This window comes from Orycteropus afer, unplaced genomic scaffold, assembly GCF_000298275.1.
Source record: "Orycteropus afer afer isolate SDZICR_OR568_19922 unplaced genomic scaffold, OryAfe1.0 scaffold00031, whole genome shotgun sequence".
NCBI lineage: Eukaryota > Metazoa > Chordata > Mammalia > Tubulidentata > Orycteropodidae > Orycteropus > Orycteropus afer.
The window spans coordinates 10,373,023-10,386,829 of record NW_006921618.1 but is presented as its reverse complement, the minus strand read 5'-3'; the positions used below and the strand labels follow the sequence as shown (position 1 = coordinate 10,386,829).

General features: G+C 45.3%; 1 protein-coding gene across 1 annotated transcript in view; it reads left to right on the top strand.

Annotated features, from left to right (window-relative positions):
- The window catches only part of MYOM3 (myomesin 3), a 57,419-nt gene that overhangs the window by 21,477 nt on the left and 22,135 nt on the right, over window positions 1–13,807 (top strand). The window contains exons 14-19 of the mRNA XM_007935874.1: window positions 650–833; window positions 6,812–6,986; window positions 8,039–8,160; window positions 8,567–8,754; window positions 8,972–9,098; window positions 12,927–13,105. Coding sequence (XP_007934065.1) covers window positions 650–833; window positions 6,812–6,986; window positions 8,039–8,160; window positions 8,567–8,754; window positions 8,972–9,098; window positions 12,927–13,105 — 975 coding nt within the window. The remainder of the gene's footprint in view (window positions 1–649; window positions 834–6,811; window positions 6,987–8,038; window positions 8,161–8,566; window positions 8,755–8,971; window positions 9,099–12,926; window positions 13,106–13,807) is intronic.

Genomic DNA, 13,807 nt, shown 5'->3' with positions numbered 1-13,807 from the left:
AACAAGGAGAGCAGTCAACAGGCTATTAAAACAATTCAGGTGAGAGATGGTGGTGGGGAGAGCAAGAGTAAGCCATGTTGGATTCCAAATAATGTTGAAGGTAGAACCAACTGGATTTGCTGATGGAGTGGAATGTGAGGGAAAGAGAGACGTCAAGGATGGCTCCCAGGTTGTGGCCAGAACAACTGGAAGGATGGGTGCCATTAACTCAAAATGGGTGGCACAGATGTGGGGGAGAGTTCCAGAACTGAGTCTGAGTGTGTTGAGTGTGCGATGCTCACCAGGCATCCAGGTGGAATTGCAGAGGAACAGGTGGATCCACAGTTCAAGTGTGCAGGGCCAGCCTGGGCTGGAGATAGAAGTTACTAGAACTAGAACCAGGAGCTCTGGTAGCATAGTGCCTAAGGCACTTGATTGCTCACCAGAAGGCTGGCGGTTCAAACCCACCAGCCACTCCTCGGAAGGAAGGTTGGGCAATCCTCCTTCCATAGTGATACTGCCTCGGAAACCCAAGGAGGGGTCACTATGAGTCGGGGCTGACTCGACGGCAAACAACAACAACAACAACAGAACATGTGCAGGGAGTGCCCTGCAAAGAGCCCAGCTCAGGCAGCCACAAAATCAACTGGGCTTCTCTCCTTTTTCACAGTCTGTCATAGGTAGTGGCACCTGGGAGGCCATCGACTCAGAGACCCCTGTGAGGTCCCCTCAATTCGCCCTTTTGGATCTGGAGAAAGGGAAGTCGTATGTCTTCCGAGTGCGAGCAGTGAACCAGTATGGCATGAGCGATCCCTCGGAGCCCAGCGAGCCCATCACCTTGGGGAAGAAACCAGGTACCTGTGGGGTGCAGGAATGAGGAAAGGGACAGTCCAGGCCAAGGCTCAGGACCCCACATCCGCTGGGACAGAGCTGTGCCAATTTTTCTGCCCCTGACCCCTTCTCTCTATCATGTAGCAGAAAAGCAATATGTGCTGCTAAAGTTTTAGGACACCAGAAAGCACATTTCTCTAGGCAGGAGGGTCATGGGAGTACAGATGTTTCTTCCAGATCAACAGCTCACAGGTTACAGAGGCCAGCTCGGTCCAGTGTGAGAGCCGAGTGTTAGAGGTGGTCCCTCAGTTTCAAAGGTCTCTGACCAGCCTCCTACATCCCACCTCTTGTGGCCAAGCCTTCTCAAGGAGCATGCCTTCCAAGCAGGCCCCTGCCCACTCCCTGGTGCAGACTGAGCTGTCCCACCCCAGGCCCTGGCTCACCAGGCAGGACATGGCTCTCATCTGCAGTGTGGTGTGGGCTTGGGCAAGTCATTTCCAGGCCGTGAGCCATGGTATCTTTATCTGCGAAACCCACTGTTCTGAAGGCCTCACCTCCAGTTTCTTCTCCAGTCTCCCACCTGCAGCTCCATCCTGGGCCCCCACTTCCTGGGGCTCCCCGCCCCCTCCTCTGAGGCTTCTGGAGTCTGGGGCTCTTGGACCAGATCAGATCAGAAGTTCCCTTTAGCTATCATCCCCAAGCAGCCCTTCGAAGGAACCCAGCTGCAGCACCACCCATCAGAGAAAAGCCTGGTTTGCTGCAGATCCATGCTGAGAAGATTTCAAAGCCCTAGGGAATTTGTTCTACATCAGTAATTTTTGGGGGAAAATGATTCCCCAAATAAGTATGAATGGACCAGTAGGCAAGTGGTTAATTGTAATTCTGGTCCAGTTAACATTTGGGCTTGATTCAGGGGCTGGCCATTGAGTGGATTGTGACTGTGATTGGGTGGGGGGCAGTGTCTGGGCAACAAGCCAGCCTCAGGGTAAGGGTCAGCTCTAGTTCTGAAAGGGAAGAGAAGGAAGGAAAAGGAAAAAAGAAAGGGTATTTCTTTATTTGTTTTAATGCATTTTATTGAAATATAATTTATGTATAGTGAAATATACAAAACTAAAGTAACATGGGTCTATGCATTTTTTTTTTCCTGAAGTGTTCCCTCCCCTCCACTCCCACCCCTGGCAACCAACAAAGAAAAGTTTCCCTCCATATATAAACTTTTCCTCGACCCTCCACAACAACGAACTAATACTATATTTGTCCTGTGATTGACTTATTTCACTCAGCAAAATGTCCTCCAAGTTCATCTATATTATGCGGTGTTTTGCAAACTCTACATTATTCTTTAGTGCTGCATAGCATTCCAGTATGTGTATGTACCATAGTTTGGTCATCAACTCTTCTGCTGATGGGCACGCAGGTTGTTTCATGAGTGTGCATGTATCTGTTCCTACCCTGGCTCTCACCTCTCTAGGATATATATCTAGTAATGGGATTGCTGGGTCAAAGGGTATCTCCAATTCCAACTTTCTAAGGAATTGCCATATTGCTTTCCACAGTGGTTGTGTCACTTCACAGTCACATAAGCAGTGTATGAGAGTCCCAATCTCTCCACATCCCCACCAGCATTTGTTATTTTTTGTCTCATTGAACTTTGCCATCAGTGCTGGGGTGAGACAGTATTTCTCATTGTTGTTTTGATTTACATCTCTCTGGTGGCCAATGATCGTGAGCATCTTTTCATGTATTAGCTGACCACCTGAATATCCTCCTTGGTGAAGTGTCTATTCATGTCTTCTGCCCATTTTTCAACTGGATTGTTAATTCCTTTGGTGTTGAGACATTGGAATTTTCCATCAATCTTAGAGAGAAGTCCCTTGCCAGATATATAATTATCAGCAAATATGAATTTGTTGCTGTCATTTTTGTCATGTACTTTTTCATTGTGTCGATTTCTTTGTTCCATATAATTTTCTATGCTAAGCTCGTTTTGTTTATGAATTGTGTTATCACTTCCTTCATTGCTATTGTTTTAGTATTTGCTGAATGTTTATGCTGGTCCTCTTTTTTATTTTGATGTGAAGGTTTATCATTTTTCTTTGAGGTTACCCTGTGATTTATAGTTTTCTTCCCAAGTTTAGAACAGTCTGTTCTATCTTGTAGTTGTCTTGACTTCCCTACCATCTCTGTAATGACACAGATTTTTTTCCCTCTTTTTGGTTTGTAGTTGTCCTCATTTGCCAGTTGGTGTCTCTGGTTCCCTGTTTACAATCTTGTAGGTTTATTTACTTTGGATACTTCCATAGCTGGGTTGGTTTCTGGGTTATATCATCATGTGTGTTAATGGTCAGTTGTTGTTGGTGGTGGTTGCTTCTCTGTCCAAAGGACTCCCTTTAGTATCTCTTGTAAGGTTGGTCTGGTTTTAACAAATTCCCTTAATTTCTGCTTATCTAGAAATGTCCTAATTTCATCATCATATTTGAGGGACAATTTTGCTGGGTACATAATTCTTGGTTGGAAATTTTTCTCTTTCAGTGTTTTATATATACCGTCCCACTGTCTTCTTACCTGCATGGTTTCTGTCAAGAAATCCAAGGTTAGTCTTATTGGATGCCCCTTGTAGGTAAATTTTCATTTTTCCCTGCTGCTCTCATGATTCTTTCTTTGTCTTTGGTTTTGGTGAGTTTGACGATGATATGTCTTGGTGTTTTTCTTTTGGGGTCTATCCTGTTTGAGGTTCGTTGGACTTCCTGAATGGATATATTCTCATCTTTCATCATATCAGGGAAGTTCTCCTCCAACAAATCTTGGACAATTTTCTCAGTGATTTCATTTTTCTCTTTCTGTTCTGGAATTCCAATGACATGTAGGTTATTCCTTTTGAGGGTATCCCACATGAACCTTAGGCTTTCTTCATTTTGTTTTGACCTTTTTTCTGATTGATCCCTTTCCAAAGAAGTATTCAGGCATTTGTCTTCAGTCTCATTAATTCTGTCTTCCATTGCATCCATTCTACTCCTTTGCCCTTTCAATGTGTTATCTATTTCTGACAATTTAGTATTAATCTTCTGAATTTCTATCTGTAGATTTAGAATCATTTCTAATTTTTCATTTATTTTGTCATTTTGTTTTTGTATTTTCTTCCAAAATTCTTCTAGGGTTTTGTCTGTGTTTTCCTTGGTCGGTCTCTCAATCCTTTGAAGATACCTAAATATAATTCTTTTGAATTCCTTATCAGGGAGTTCCAATGCTGCATCTTTCTCAGGGATGTATTTTGGGTCTGTCTCCTGGTCCCTTGTTTCTCCTGCTTTATCTTGCTTCTTTGAGTGGACTGTGATGCTCTGTTGTCTCCAAGGCATTGTGACGTTTTTGTGTTTATATTTAATTGGTAATTATATGTTGGAGTAACTTGCCCACAAATTTTCATTTTCTTTGTTTTGTTTGTATGTTATCTATACAGGCAAGGTGCTGTGCTGTGTTCCTCTATTCACTAGTTGACAGCACTTATACACTCGCAACCTCTCTCCTTTCCTTTGACAGCCTCTTATGTATCCTTGCCGACCCTGGCAAACAGAGCCTGTTCTTAGGTCCCTGGAGTCCAAATGAGAATGCTATCACTTTAAAATCCAACATGGTTGCCACTTGTAAACATTCAAAATGGCTGTGCCCTCAGTCACTTTAAATATCCAAAATGGCTGCCATGTGTAAACAATCAAAATTGCTGTGCCCTCTGGACAGCAGAAAGTCCATAGCTCAGGTTGTTTCCCTCTTTGCTATTTCCCTTCCTAGTCATAGGCCACCAGTGCAGTTGTCCCTGCAGCCCTTGGTGACTGGGACTGATCTTTAGGTCAATTCTTAGGTCCCAACTCCACTTGGAAATATTCAGGCTGTTGGTCCCGTCAGAGTAGCTGACAGTCCGCAGCTCTGACCATCTCTGTACTCACTGTTTTCATTCATATTTGTCCACTAGTTCGTGCCTAATCCACTTCTGTATAGTTCCTTTCAAAGCTCAGGGCTCCAGGATTATCTTCTGTATCTCTGTCAATTGGTTTTTCTTTTCTTTGTTGAAGAGGATTTGTGTTGCTTGTCTGGCTATTCCTCCATCTTACCAGAAGTCTTGTCAAAGGGTATTTATTTTTACTATAAAGGTAAATTTGTCATATAAAAATAGGAAGATGCAAAAAAGAAAAATTTTAGAAGGAGAAAAAATGGGATGAGGGTAGGAAGGGAAGAGGGGAAAAAGAACAACTGCCCTCCCCCCATGATGCTACCTACCAACTAGGGATAACCACTGTGAGCATTTGGGTGCCTGGGCTTTGGGTTTTTAATGACACATATATTAATGCATCTTTTTGAAAGTACAATCAGACTACGTAGAGCCTTGCATTTTACTTTAAAAACTTGGCATTATATCACAAATATTTCCTCAGCCTTGAAATCATGACGTTAGTGTCTGAGACTGATGCCCTCAGCTCATGTTCTTGTCTTTGGCTAGAATCAGTCTCTTGGGCATGTGGGCTCCCTGAGTGGCCTCCTTGCAGCCTTTCCCTCTGGCCTGCCTGCACACACTGACTTCAATTCAAGAGGCTGATGGAGCTGACAGGACTTTCCTGAGGCCAGGACCTCATGTCTATCTCCCAGCACATCCCTGGGCCAAGAGTAGTACAGGCTCACAGTAGGCACTCCATCAGTACTGCATTCATGTTGGATGGATGCTGAGTTCTATTTTTAACTGTTGGCTTTGAGACACCACCCAAACACCAAGGCAGCCATCCAGAGGGTAATAGAAGTGAAGCTCTGGAATTCTGGAGAGAGGGCCAGGCTGAAGGTGAAGGCAGAGAACCACCTGCCCAGAGGTGAAAGCATGGGGACAGGCAAGATCCCCAAGAATGAGAGGGAAGAAAAATAGAGCAAGTCAAGGAATCAAAACTTGGAGGAGTGCCGCATTTGTGGACAAATGAAGATGGGGAGCCACCAAAGGATGTGTAAAGAGTTTAAGAAGTAAAAAGAAAGTTAGGAAGATCAGTGGTGTTGGATCAAGGGCAGTGTGTGTGGGGGTGCAGACTGCACCCTCTGACATGTTAGAGGGGGGACACCAACATGATCTCAGGGTCTGTGATGGCAGCAGCAGCGGTGGGCTGGCTAGTGCTGCAGGGAGAGAGGACACCAAGGCAGTGGCGTCACTAGAGTTGGTGTCACCTGTCACCCATGTGGTAACTAGTCACCACCTCCACACTTTCCCCTCACCCCATCACCCACCAGTCAGGGCACAGGCGGGCTACAGTGTCTCCCTTAGGGTGGAGAAGAGGGTACCCTTTCTCACCAATGGGGAGTGCAGTGGCAGGGCCAGGAGGGGTAGGTCACAATGCAAGGTGCTCAACTCTTCAGGGGGCAGCAGGGGAGGCTTACCTCTGCCCTGCCCATAGGAGTGTGTATGTGACGTTATGAGTTACCACACTGGGTGACACTAACCCTAGTAATGCCACTGAAGAAGGTCGTACACCTGCCATCCATCGAACTGTCAGTCCATCCATCCATCTATCCATCTGTCTGTCCCTCTATCCATCCATCCATCCACCCATTTATCCATTCATCCATTTAACAAATCATAGGAGCCCCTACCTTAAGGAGCTTACTCTCAGGGAGCCATGAAAGTCAAGGGAGGAGTTTCAAGAAAATCAAATTTTCTAGAGATTGAAGATAAGGACTTAGGAAGGCTGTCGGATTTCTGAGAGAGAGATAACTTGTAAGGATTAATTAATTAGGGGATTTTCAGTGAGGAAACAGCTGTTTGAAGATGGGGGGGACCATTGAGGATACAAGAGTCTGGAGTGCACCTCTGGACCCTGGGAAAGAGCTACCTAGGCCCCAGGGCACATCTGGAATCCAGGTACCAGCCTTGATCCCTGTGGGGGCACCTCCTGCCTCTCCTCACACTCCTCTGCCTCCCCAGCCTTGTACCATGTAGCTCAGCATCCTCACATAACCCACGTTTCTGTTTTAGATACTCTACCTCCTCCCGATCAAGTTCAAGCTACCCGAGACACACAGACCTCCATCTCTCTGACCTGGAATCCCGTGCAAGGTGGTCCAGAGCTCCTGGGTTACTATGTCTACTCTCGGGAGGTGGGGTCTTCTGAGTGGCAAACAGTCAACAACAAACCCATCCAGGACAACAAGTAAGTCGGCCCTACCCCTTCCTGCAACAGCCTCCTCTAAGGAGGGGACTGAGTGGTAACAACAGCTGCCCATTTCATAGTCACTCCCGGCTGGGCATGTCTCTAGCCTCTCTTCATATATTAACTCATTTATTCCTGACTGCAATTCTGTGGAGTCCCTGGGTGGAGCAAATGGTTAAGCACTGATCCAGAGGTGCCTGAGAAGAAAGGCGTGGTGATCTACTTCTGAAAGGTCCTGGCCATTGACACATGTGGGGTTGCCATGAGTCACAATCCACTTAATGCCAACTGATTTGGTGTTTGGTTTTTTTCTTCTTCAAGAACAAAGCTCTACGCCCTGAAGATGCCCTACACAGCACCAGGCTAGGCAGTCACCACCTTTTCCACTGTTTACTCTAGAGAAGAAAAAAAAAAAAATTCACTGCCATCAAGTCGATTCCAACTCACGGTGACCTCCTTTGGGTTTCTGAGGCAGTAAATCTTTATGGTAGTAGAATGCCCAGTCTTCCTTCCGTGGAGTGGCTGGTGGGTTTGAACCGCCAACCTTCTGGTTAGCAATCAAATGCCTTAGGCACTACGCCACCAGAGCTCCTTTTCCTCTAGAAAAGCAAACATCAAGAAAAATAAAAATAAAACCCACTGCTCGCCAGTCAGTTCCAACTCAGGGAGACTCCATGCGTTACAGAGTAGAACTGCTCTGTAGGGTTTTCTTGGCTGAAATCTCTACAGAGAAGATTATAGGACCTCTCCTCTGTGGCACCTGGCACCTCAGGGTCAATTCAAATGTCCAACTTTTTGGTTAGTAGTTGAGCACAGATTGTACCCTCCAGAAGAGTAAACAGATTTTAAAATCTTAAGGAATAAGTCCTCCAGGGTGGCACTTCAGGTAACATTATGGGGACAGGGCAATAATTTTAGATTAAAAAAATAACCCCAGAACCCTCAAATCCTACCACTTGGGTGGCCACTTACCCCATATGGTTGTTCTAGGATGTCCAGGAATGTCTGTGAGGTGTTCCACCATCCCTGAGGGCTGCACCCTTCTCTCCCAGGTTCACAGTTCCTGGCCTGAAGACAGGGAAGGAGTATGAGTTTTGTGTGAGTTCAGTCAGCGAGGCTGGAGTTGGTGAGAGATCAGCCCCCACTGAGCCCATCAGGGTCAAGCAGGCTCTGGGTAAGTCCGAAGGGGCACGTCAAGCCTGCAAGCCTCTGCGGGCAGCCCTGGGTGGGCAGAGAGCGGGGCTACATTCTGGAGGCCTCTCCCAGAAGCCATTGGGGCATAAGTCCTCTGAAGGGCCCTGGTGCCTACCCTGATTACCCTTTCCACTGGAAAGGGAGTAACAATGGCCAGAGGCCATGGACGAAGACTGATTGTCTCTAGGGGTGAAAAGGCCTCCCAGGCCCAGAAACTTGAAGCCCAGGTGCCTTCCAGAGAGGCAGAGTCAGGGTTAACATAGACAAGGACCCCCTTGAGTAGGGTGGATGCCCACTGAGAGAGGCTGGTTGGCTCCCTCAGGCCCCACTACCCAATTCAGCATCTCCTGGGAAGCAGCTGTCCTCACCTCCTTGCCTCCCTGTAGCTACCCCATCTGCCCCATACGACTTCAATCTCCTGAGCTGTGGGAAGAATGATATGGTCATTGGGTGGAAACCCCCCAAGCGTCGAGGAGGGGGCAAGATCCTGGGCTACTTCCTGGACCAGCACGACTCAGAGGAGCTGGACTGGCACCCAGTCAACCAGCAGGCCATCCCAGCCCAAGTCTGCAAGGTAAGGCTGGAATATGTCCTCTGCCCTTGCCTCATTGTTCATGCAGGTGGAGACCTGAGGCCGCCGTTTGAGGCCCTGAGTCTGAAGGAGGATCATTTTCAAGCACAGATAGCTACAGATCCACCTTCTTGCCCCGAGTGTCTCCTCTTGGCCCAGCACCTCTTCCCCTTCCCTTTCCCAGCCTGGGCCTCCACAGTGTGTGCTTCTGCCCTTCCAGATCAGCAACCTTCAGGAAGGCCACTTCTATGAGTTCCGTGCCCGGGCAGCAAACTTGGCAGGTGTTGGTGAGATGTCAGCACCCAGCAGCCTATTTGAGTGCAAAGAATGGACGATGCCCCAACCAGGTGAGAGGCCTCAAGGCCCTGGAGTCCAGCGCCTGTCCTTGCTCCTTCACCCCACCTCTAGCCACGGAGATGAATAGCCAAGCTCTCCATGCATTCAAGTTTGCTCTGTCGCTGTCAGTCCCTGACCCCAGACTCCTGTCCCCCTCCACAAACTGACACAGACTGAGTCTTAACCCTGCCTAAGAGGACCTCTGACCTTGGCCCTGTACCCTTGGCACAAACTATTCACAGCTTGACACACACTTGAGCTCTGATTCTGGCCACAGATTGATCTTGAATTCCAAAGGCACAATGCTAAGATGACCATCTCCCAGTTGACCCAGAATTTTCCAAGTTTTACCAGTGAAAGCTACATGTCCCAGGAATCCCCTCAGTTCTGGATGTACCGGGGTGGCTAGTCACCCAACACACTGCCCCCATAACCCCATTAGCCTTCTCACAATGGTCCTTCACCTCCCCGCAAGGAAGGAAGAATACAACCTTCCATCACTCTGTTCAGCTCAGTTCTGTTTTCTACACAAAAACTTTACATGAATGGCAGGTAATTAAAATGTGTAATGCTCTGCTGTTGTTAGGTGCTGTCAAGTTGGTTTCGACTGATAACAGCCCTATGTACGAGAGCACTAAACGCTGCCCAGTGCTGTGTCATCCCCACAGTTTCCTATGCTTGCGCCCATTGTCGCAGTCACTGTGTCAATCCATCTTGTTGAGGGTCCTCCCCTTTTTCACTGACCCTCTCCTTTAGCAAGGATGGTAACCTTCTCCAGGGACTGATCCCTCCTGATAACATGGTCAAAGTAGGAGAGATGATGTCTGGGCATTCTCACTTCTAAAATTTCTGGCTTACTTCTTCCAAGACAGATTTGTTCATTCTTCTGGTAGTCCATGGTATATTCAATATTCTTTGCCAACACTACAATTCAAATGCATCAATTCTTCTTTGGTCTTCCTTATTCATTGTCCAGCTTTCACATGCATATGAAGCTATTGAAAAGCTAATGGTTTGGGTAAGTCTCAATTAGCCTTCAAAGTGATATCTTTGCTCTTTTAACTTCAAAGAGGCCTTTTGTAGCAGGTTTGTCCAATGCAGATCTTAATTTGCATTGTTTAATTTCTTGACTGTTGCTTCCACTGGCATTGATTGTGGAACCAAGTAAGACAAAATCTTTGACAACTTAAATCTTTCCTTCACTTACCATGATGTTGCTTATTGGTCCAATTGTGAGGATTTTTCTTTTCTTTATGTTGAGTTATAATCCATATTGAAGGTTGTCGTCTTTGATCTTCATCAGTAAGTGCTTCAAATCTTCTTCACTTTTCAGTAAGCAAGGTTGTATCATCTGAATATTGCAGGTTGTCAATGGGTCTTCCACCAATCTTGATGCCATATTCTACTTAATGTAGTCCAGCTTCTTGGATTATTGTTTAGCATACAGATTGAATAAGTATAGTGAAAGGATACAGCCCTGACACACACCTTTCCTGATTTTAAACCTTGCAGTATCCCTTTGTTCTGTTCAAATGATTGCCCCTTGATCTAGTACAGGTTCCTCATGAGTACAATTAAATGTTCTGAAATTCCCATTCTTTGCAATGTTATCCATAGTTTGTTATGACCCACACAGTAGAATACCTTTGTATAGTCAATAAAACACAGATAACCATTTTTCTGCTATTCTTTGCTTTCAGCCAAGATCCATCTGACATCAGCAATGATATCCCTCGTTCCATTGACCTCCTCTGAATCTGTCTTGAATTTCTGGTAGATTCTGTCTATGTATTGCTGCAACCATTTTTTAATTATTTTCAGCAAAACTTTACTTGTGTGTGATATAAATGACATCATTCGATAATATCTACATTCTGTTAAATAACCTTTCTTTGCAACCGGCACAAATATGGATCTCTTCCAGTTGGTTGGCTAAGAGCTGTCTTCCACATATCTTGACATAAACAAGTGAGTACTTCCAGCATTGCATTCATTTGTTGAAACAACTCAAATGGGTATTCCATCAGTTCCTGGAGCCTTGTTTTTTGCCAATTCCTTCAATGCAGCTAGGACTTTTTCCTTCAATACCATAGGTTCCTGATTATATGCTACCTTCCAAAATGGTTGAATGTGGACCTGTTCTTTTTGATACAGTGACTCTGTGTATTCCTTCCATCTTCTTTTGATTCTTACTGCATCGTTCAATGTTTTAACCATAGAATCCTTCAATATTGCAACCTGAGCCTTGAATTTTTTCTTCAGTTCTTTCAGCTTGAGAAATGCCAAGCATATTCTTCCCTTTTGATTTTCTAACTCCAGGTCTTTGCACATTTCATTATAATACCTTACTTTGTCTTCGAGCCACCCTTTGAAATCTTCTCTTCAGCTCTTTTACTCCACTGTTTCTTCCATTCACTTTAGCTATTCTCTGTTACAGTGCAAGTTTCAGAGTCTGTTCTGACATCCAACGTGGTCTTTTTTTTCTTTCCTGTCTTTTTCATGATCTTTTGCTTTCTTCATGTGTGATGTTTTTGATGCCATTTCACAACTCATCTGGTCTTCTGTCAAATCTCTTCTTCAGATGGTCTCTAAATTTAGGTGGGATATATTCAAGGTCATATTTTGGCTCCCATGGACTTGTTTTCATTTTCTTCAGTTGAAGCTGAAGAAGTAATGCTTTACATAATATCAGTTACAATAACAAATATCAACAAAATAACTGCTGCTGTTCAGTCGATTCTGACTCGTAGTGACAGAATAGAACTTCCTGTAAATCTTTACAGCAGAGGAGAACTGGCTGTCAATCTTTATGGAAGCAGACTGCCACGTCTTTCTCCTGAGGAGCAACTGGTGGCTTCAAACCACTGACCTTTTGGTTAAGAGCCAAGTGCTTAACCACTTTACCACAGGGGATCCTTGCATATCATATACGTTCCCTACATTATCTCATCAATATTCACAACAGCACTATATTATATATTTCAATTATAATAACAGCTAATATTTGTTAGGAACTTCCTGTGTATCCAGCCAAACCTAGAAAAAACCCTTTGCCACCAAGTTGATTCTGATTCATAGTGAACCTACAGGACAGAATAGAACTGCCCCATAGGGTTTCCACGGCTGTAAATCTTTATTGTGTAAGATTTTATGTATTTATTAGAAGATTTTTTTATTTATGATTTTATTAAATCATAAATTTTATTAAAGATTTTATTATTTATGCAAGACTGCCACATCCTTCTTCCTCAGAGTAGCTGGTGGGTTTACACACTGACCTTTCAGTTAGCAGCCAAATGCTTAACCACTGTACCACCAGAGATCCCTGTGTATCAGACATGTTTCCTAAATTATTTCATTGATATTCACAAAAGCACTATATTATGAGAACTATTATTAAGACCATTTTACAGATGAGGAGGCAGGAACACAGAGGTTAAACAATTTGCTCAGAGTTCCCATAACTACAAAGGGTGGAGTTGGGACATGAACATCAGCACTCTGACTCCAGAGGTCACACTCTAAACCCCGACACCAAATGCTGAAATGACAAAGACGTTAGAAGCATTAATTCTATCTGGGATGAGGAGGATCAGAGACCTTTCTGGAAGAACGTGATGCTGAGCACATTTTGAAGAGCTAACCATATTTCAGGCCTAGAGCCAAGCTTTGTCATGAAGCCAAGGCCAGCCAGGTCCCCACTCTGCCCAGAGCAGGTACATCCAGGCCTGGTTGTAACTAACAGACCGACAGTCTTGCTGACTGGCCACTCTGCTCACTGCCCAATTGACTAGCTTCCGCCTGCCTGCCTGACTCCCTCTCTGTTCTGTCTCCCACAGGCCCCCCCTATGATGTGCGGGTGTCTGAGGTGCAGGCCACCTCCCTGATGCTGCATTGGGAGCCACCACTGTACATTGGAGCTGGGCCAATTACAGGCTTCCGCATAAGTTACCAAGAAGAAGGCTCTGAGCAGTGGAAACTAGCCACCCCAGACACTATCTCTGGCACCCACCTAAGGGTGAGCCCCTACCCCTTTGTCCTCTGACGGGTCCTGAATCCTTCTCTGCCAATGAACATAGCAGAACCACAGAATGTCAGAGGTTGCTACCTTCACTAAAGGTAACAGAGGCCCAGAGAGGATGAAAAATTTACCCACAGTCTCACAGCAAGTTGGTAGTCAGTGGGGCCCAGGCCTCCTGGCTCTGGCTGGCTAGTGGTCTTACCCTGCCCCATGCTGGGCAGAATCTTTCCTAAAAGCTCACTTGATAATCAGCCCATACCAGGTAATATAAAGAATATAAGGTAGGTTAGGAGTGAGTTAGTAAGGAGTAGCAATAGTTTAAAGAATGAAGTAGACCCATATGTATGCATTGGTATGAAAATACAGCCATCATATGTGGCTAAAGGAGAAAAGCAGGACACACAGTGGGATGCTTATATGTTAGATAACATATAACGTGCATATGTGTGTGTGTGTGTGTGTGTGTCTGTGCATCTAGTTGCCATTCCATTTATTTCAACTCGTGGTCACCTCATGTGTGTCAGGGTAGGACTGGGCTCTGCATGGTTTTCAGGGGCTGAATTTTGGGAAATAGATCACCAGGCCTTTCTTCTTAGGCACCTCTGAGTGGACTCAAACCTCCAACCTTTCCATTTGCAGCCAAGTTCATTAATTGCTTACACTATCCAAGGGTGTCATACATACATACATACATACATA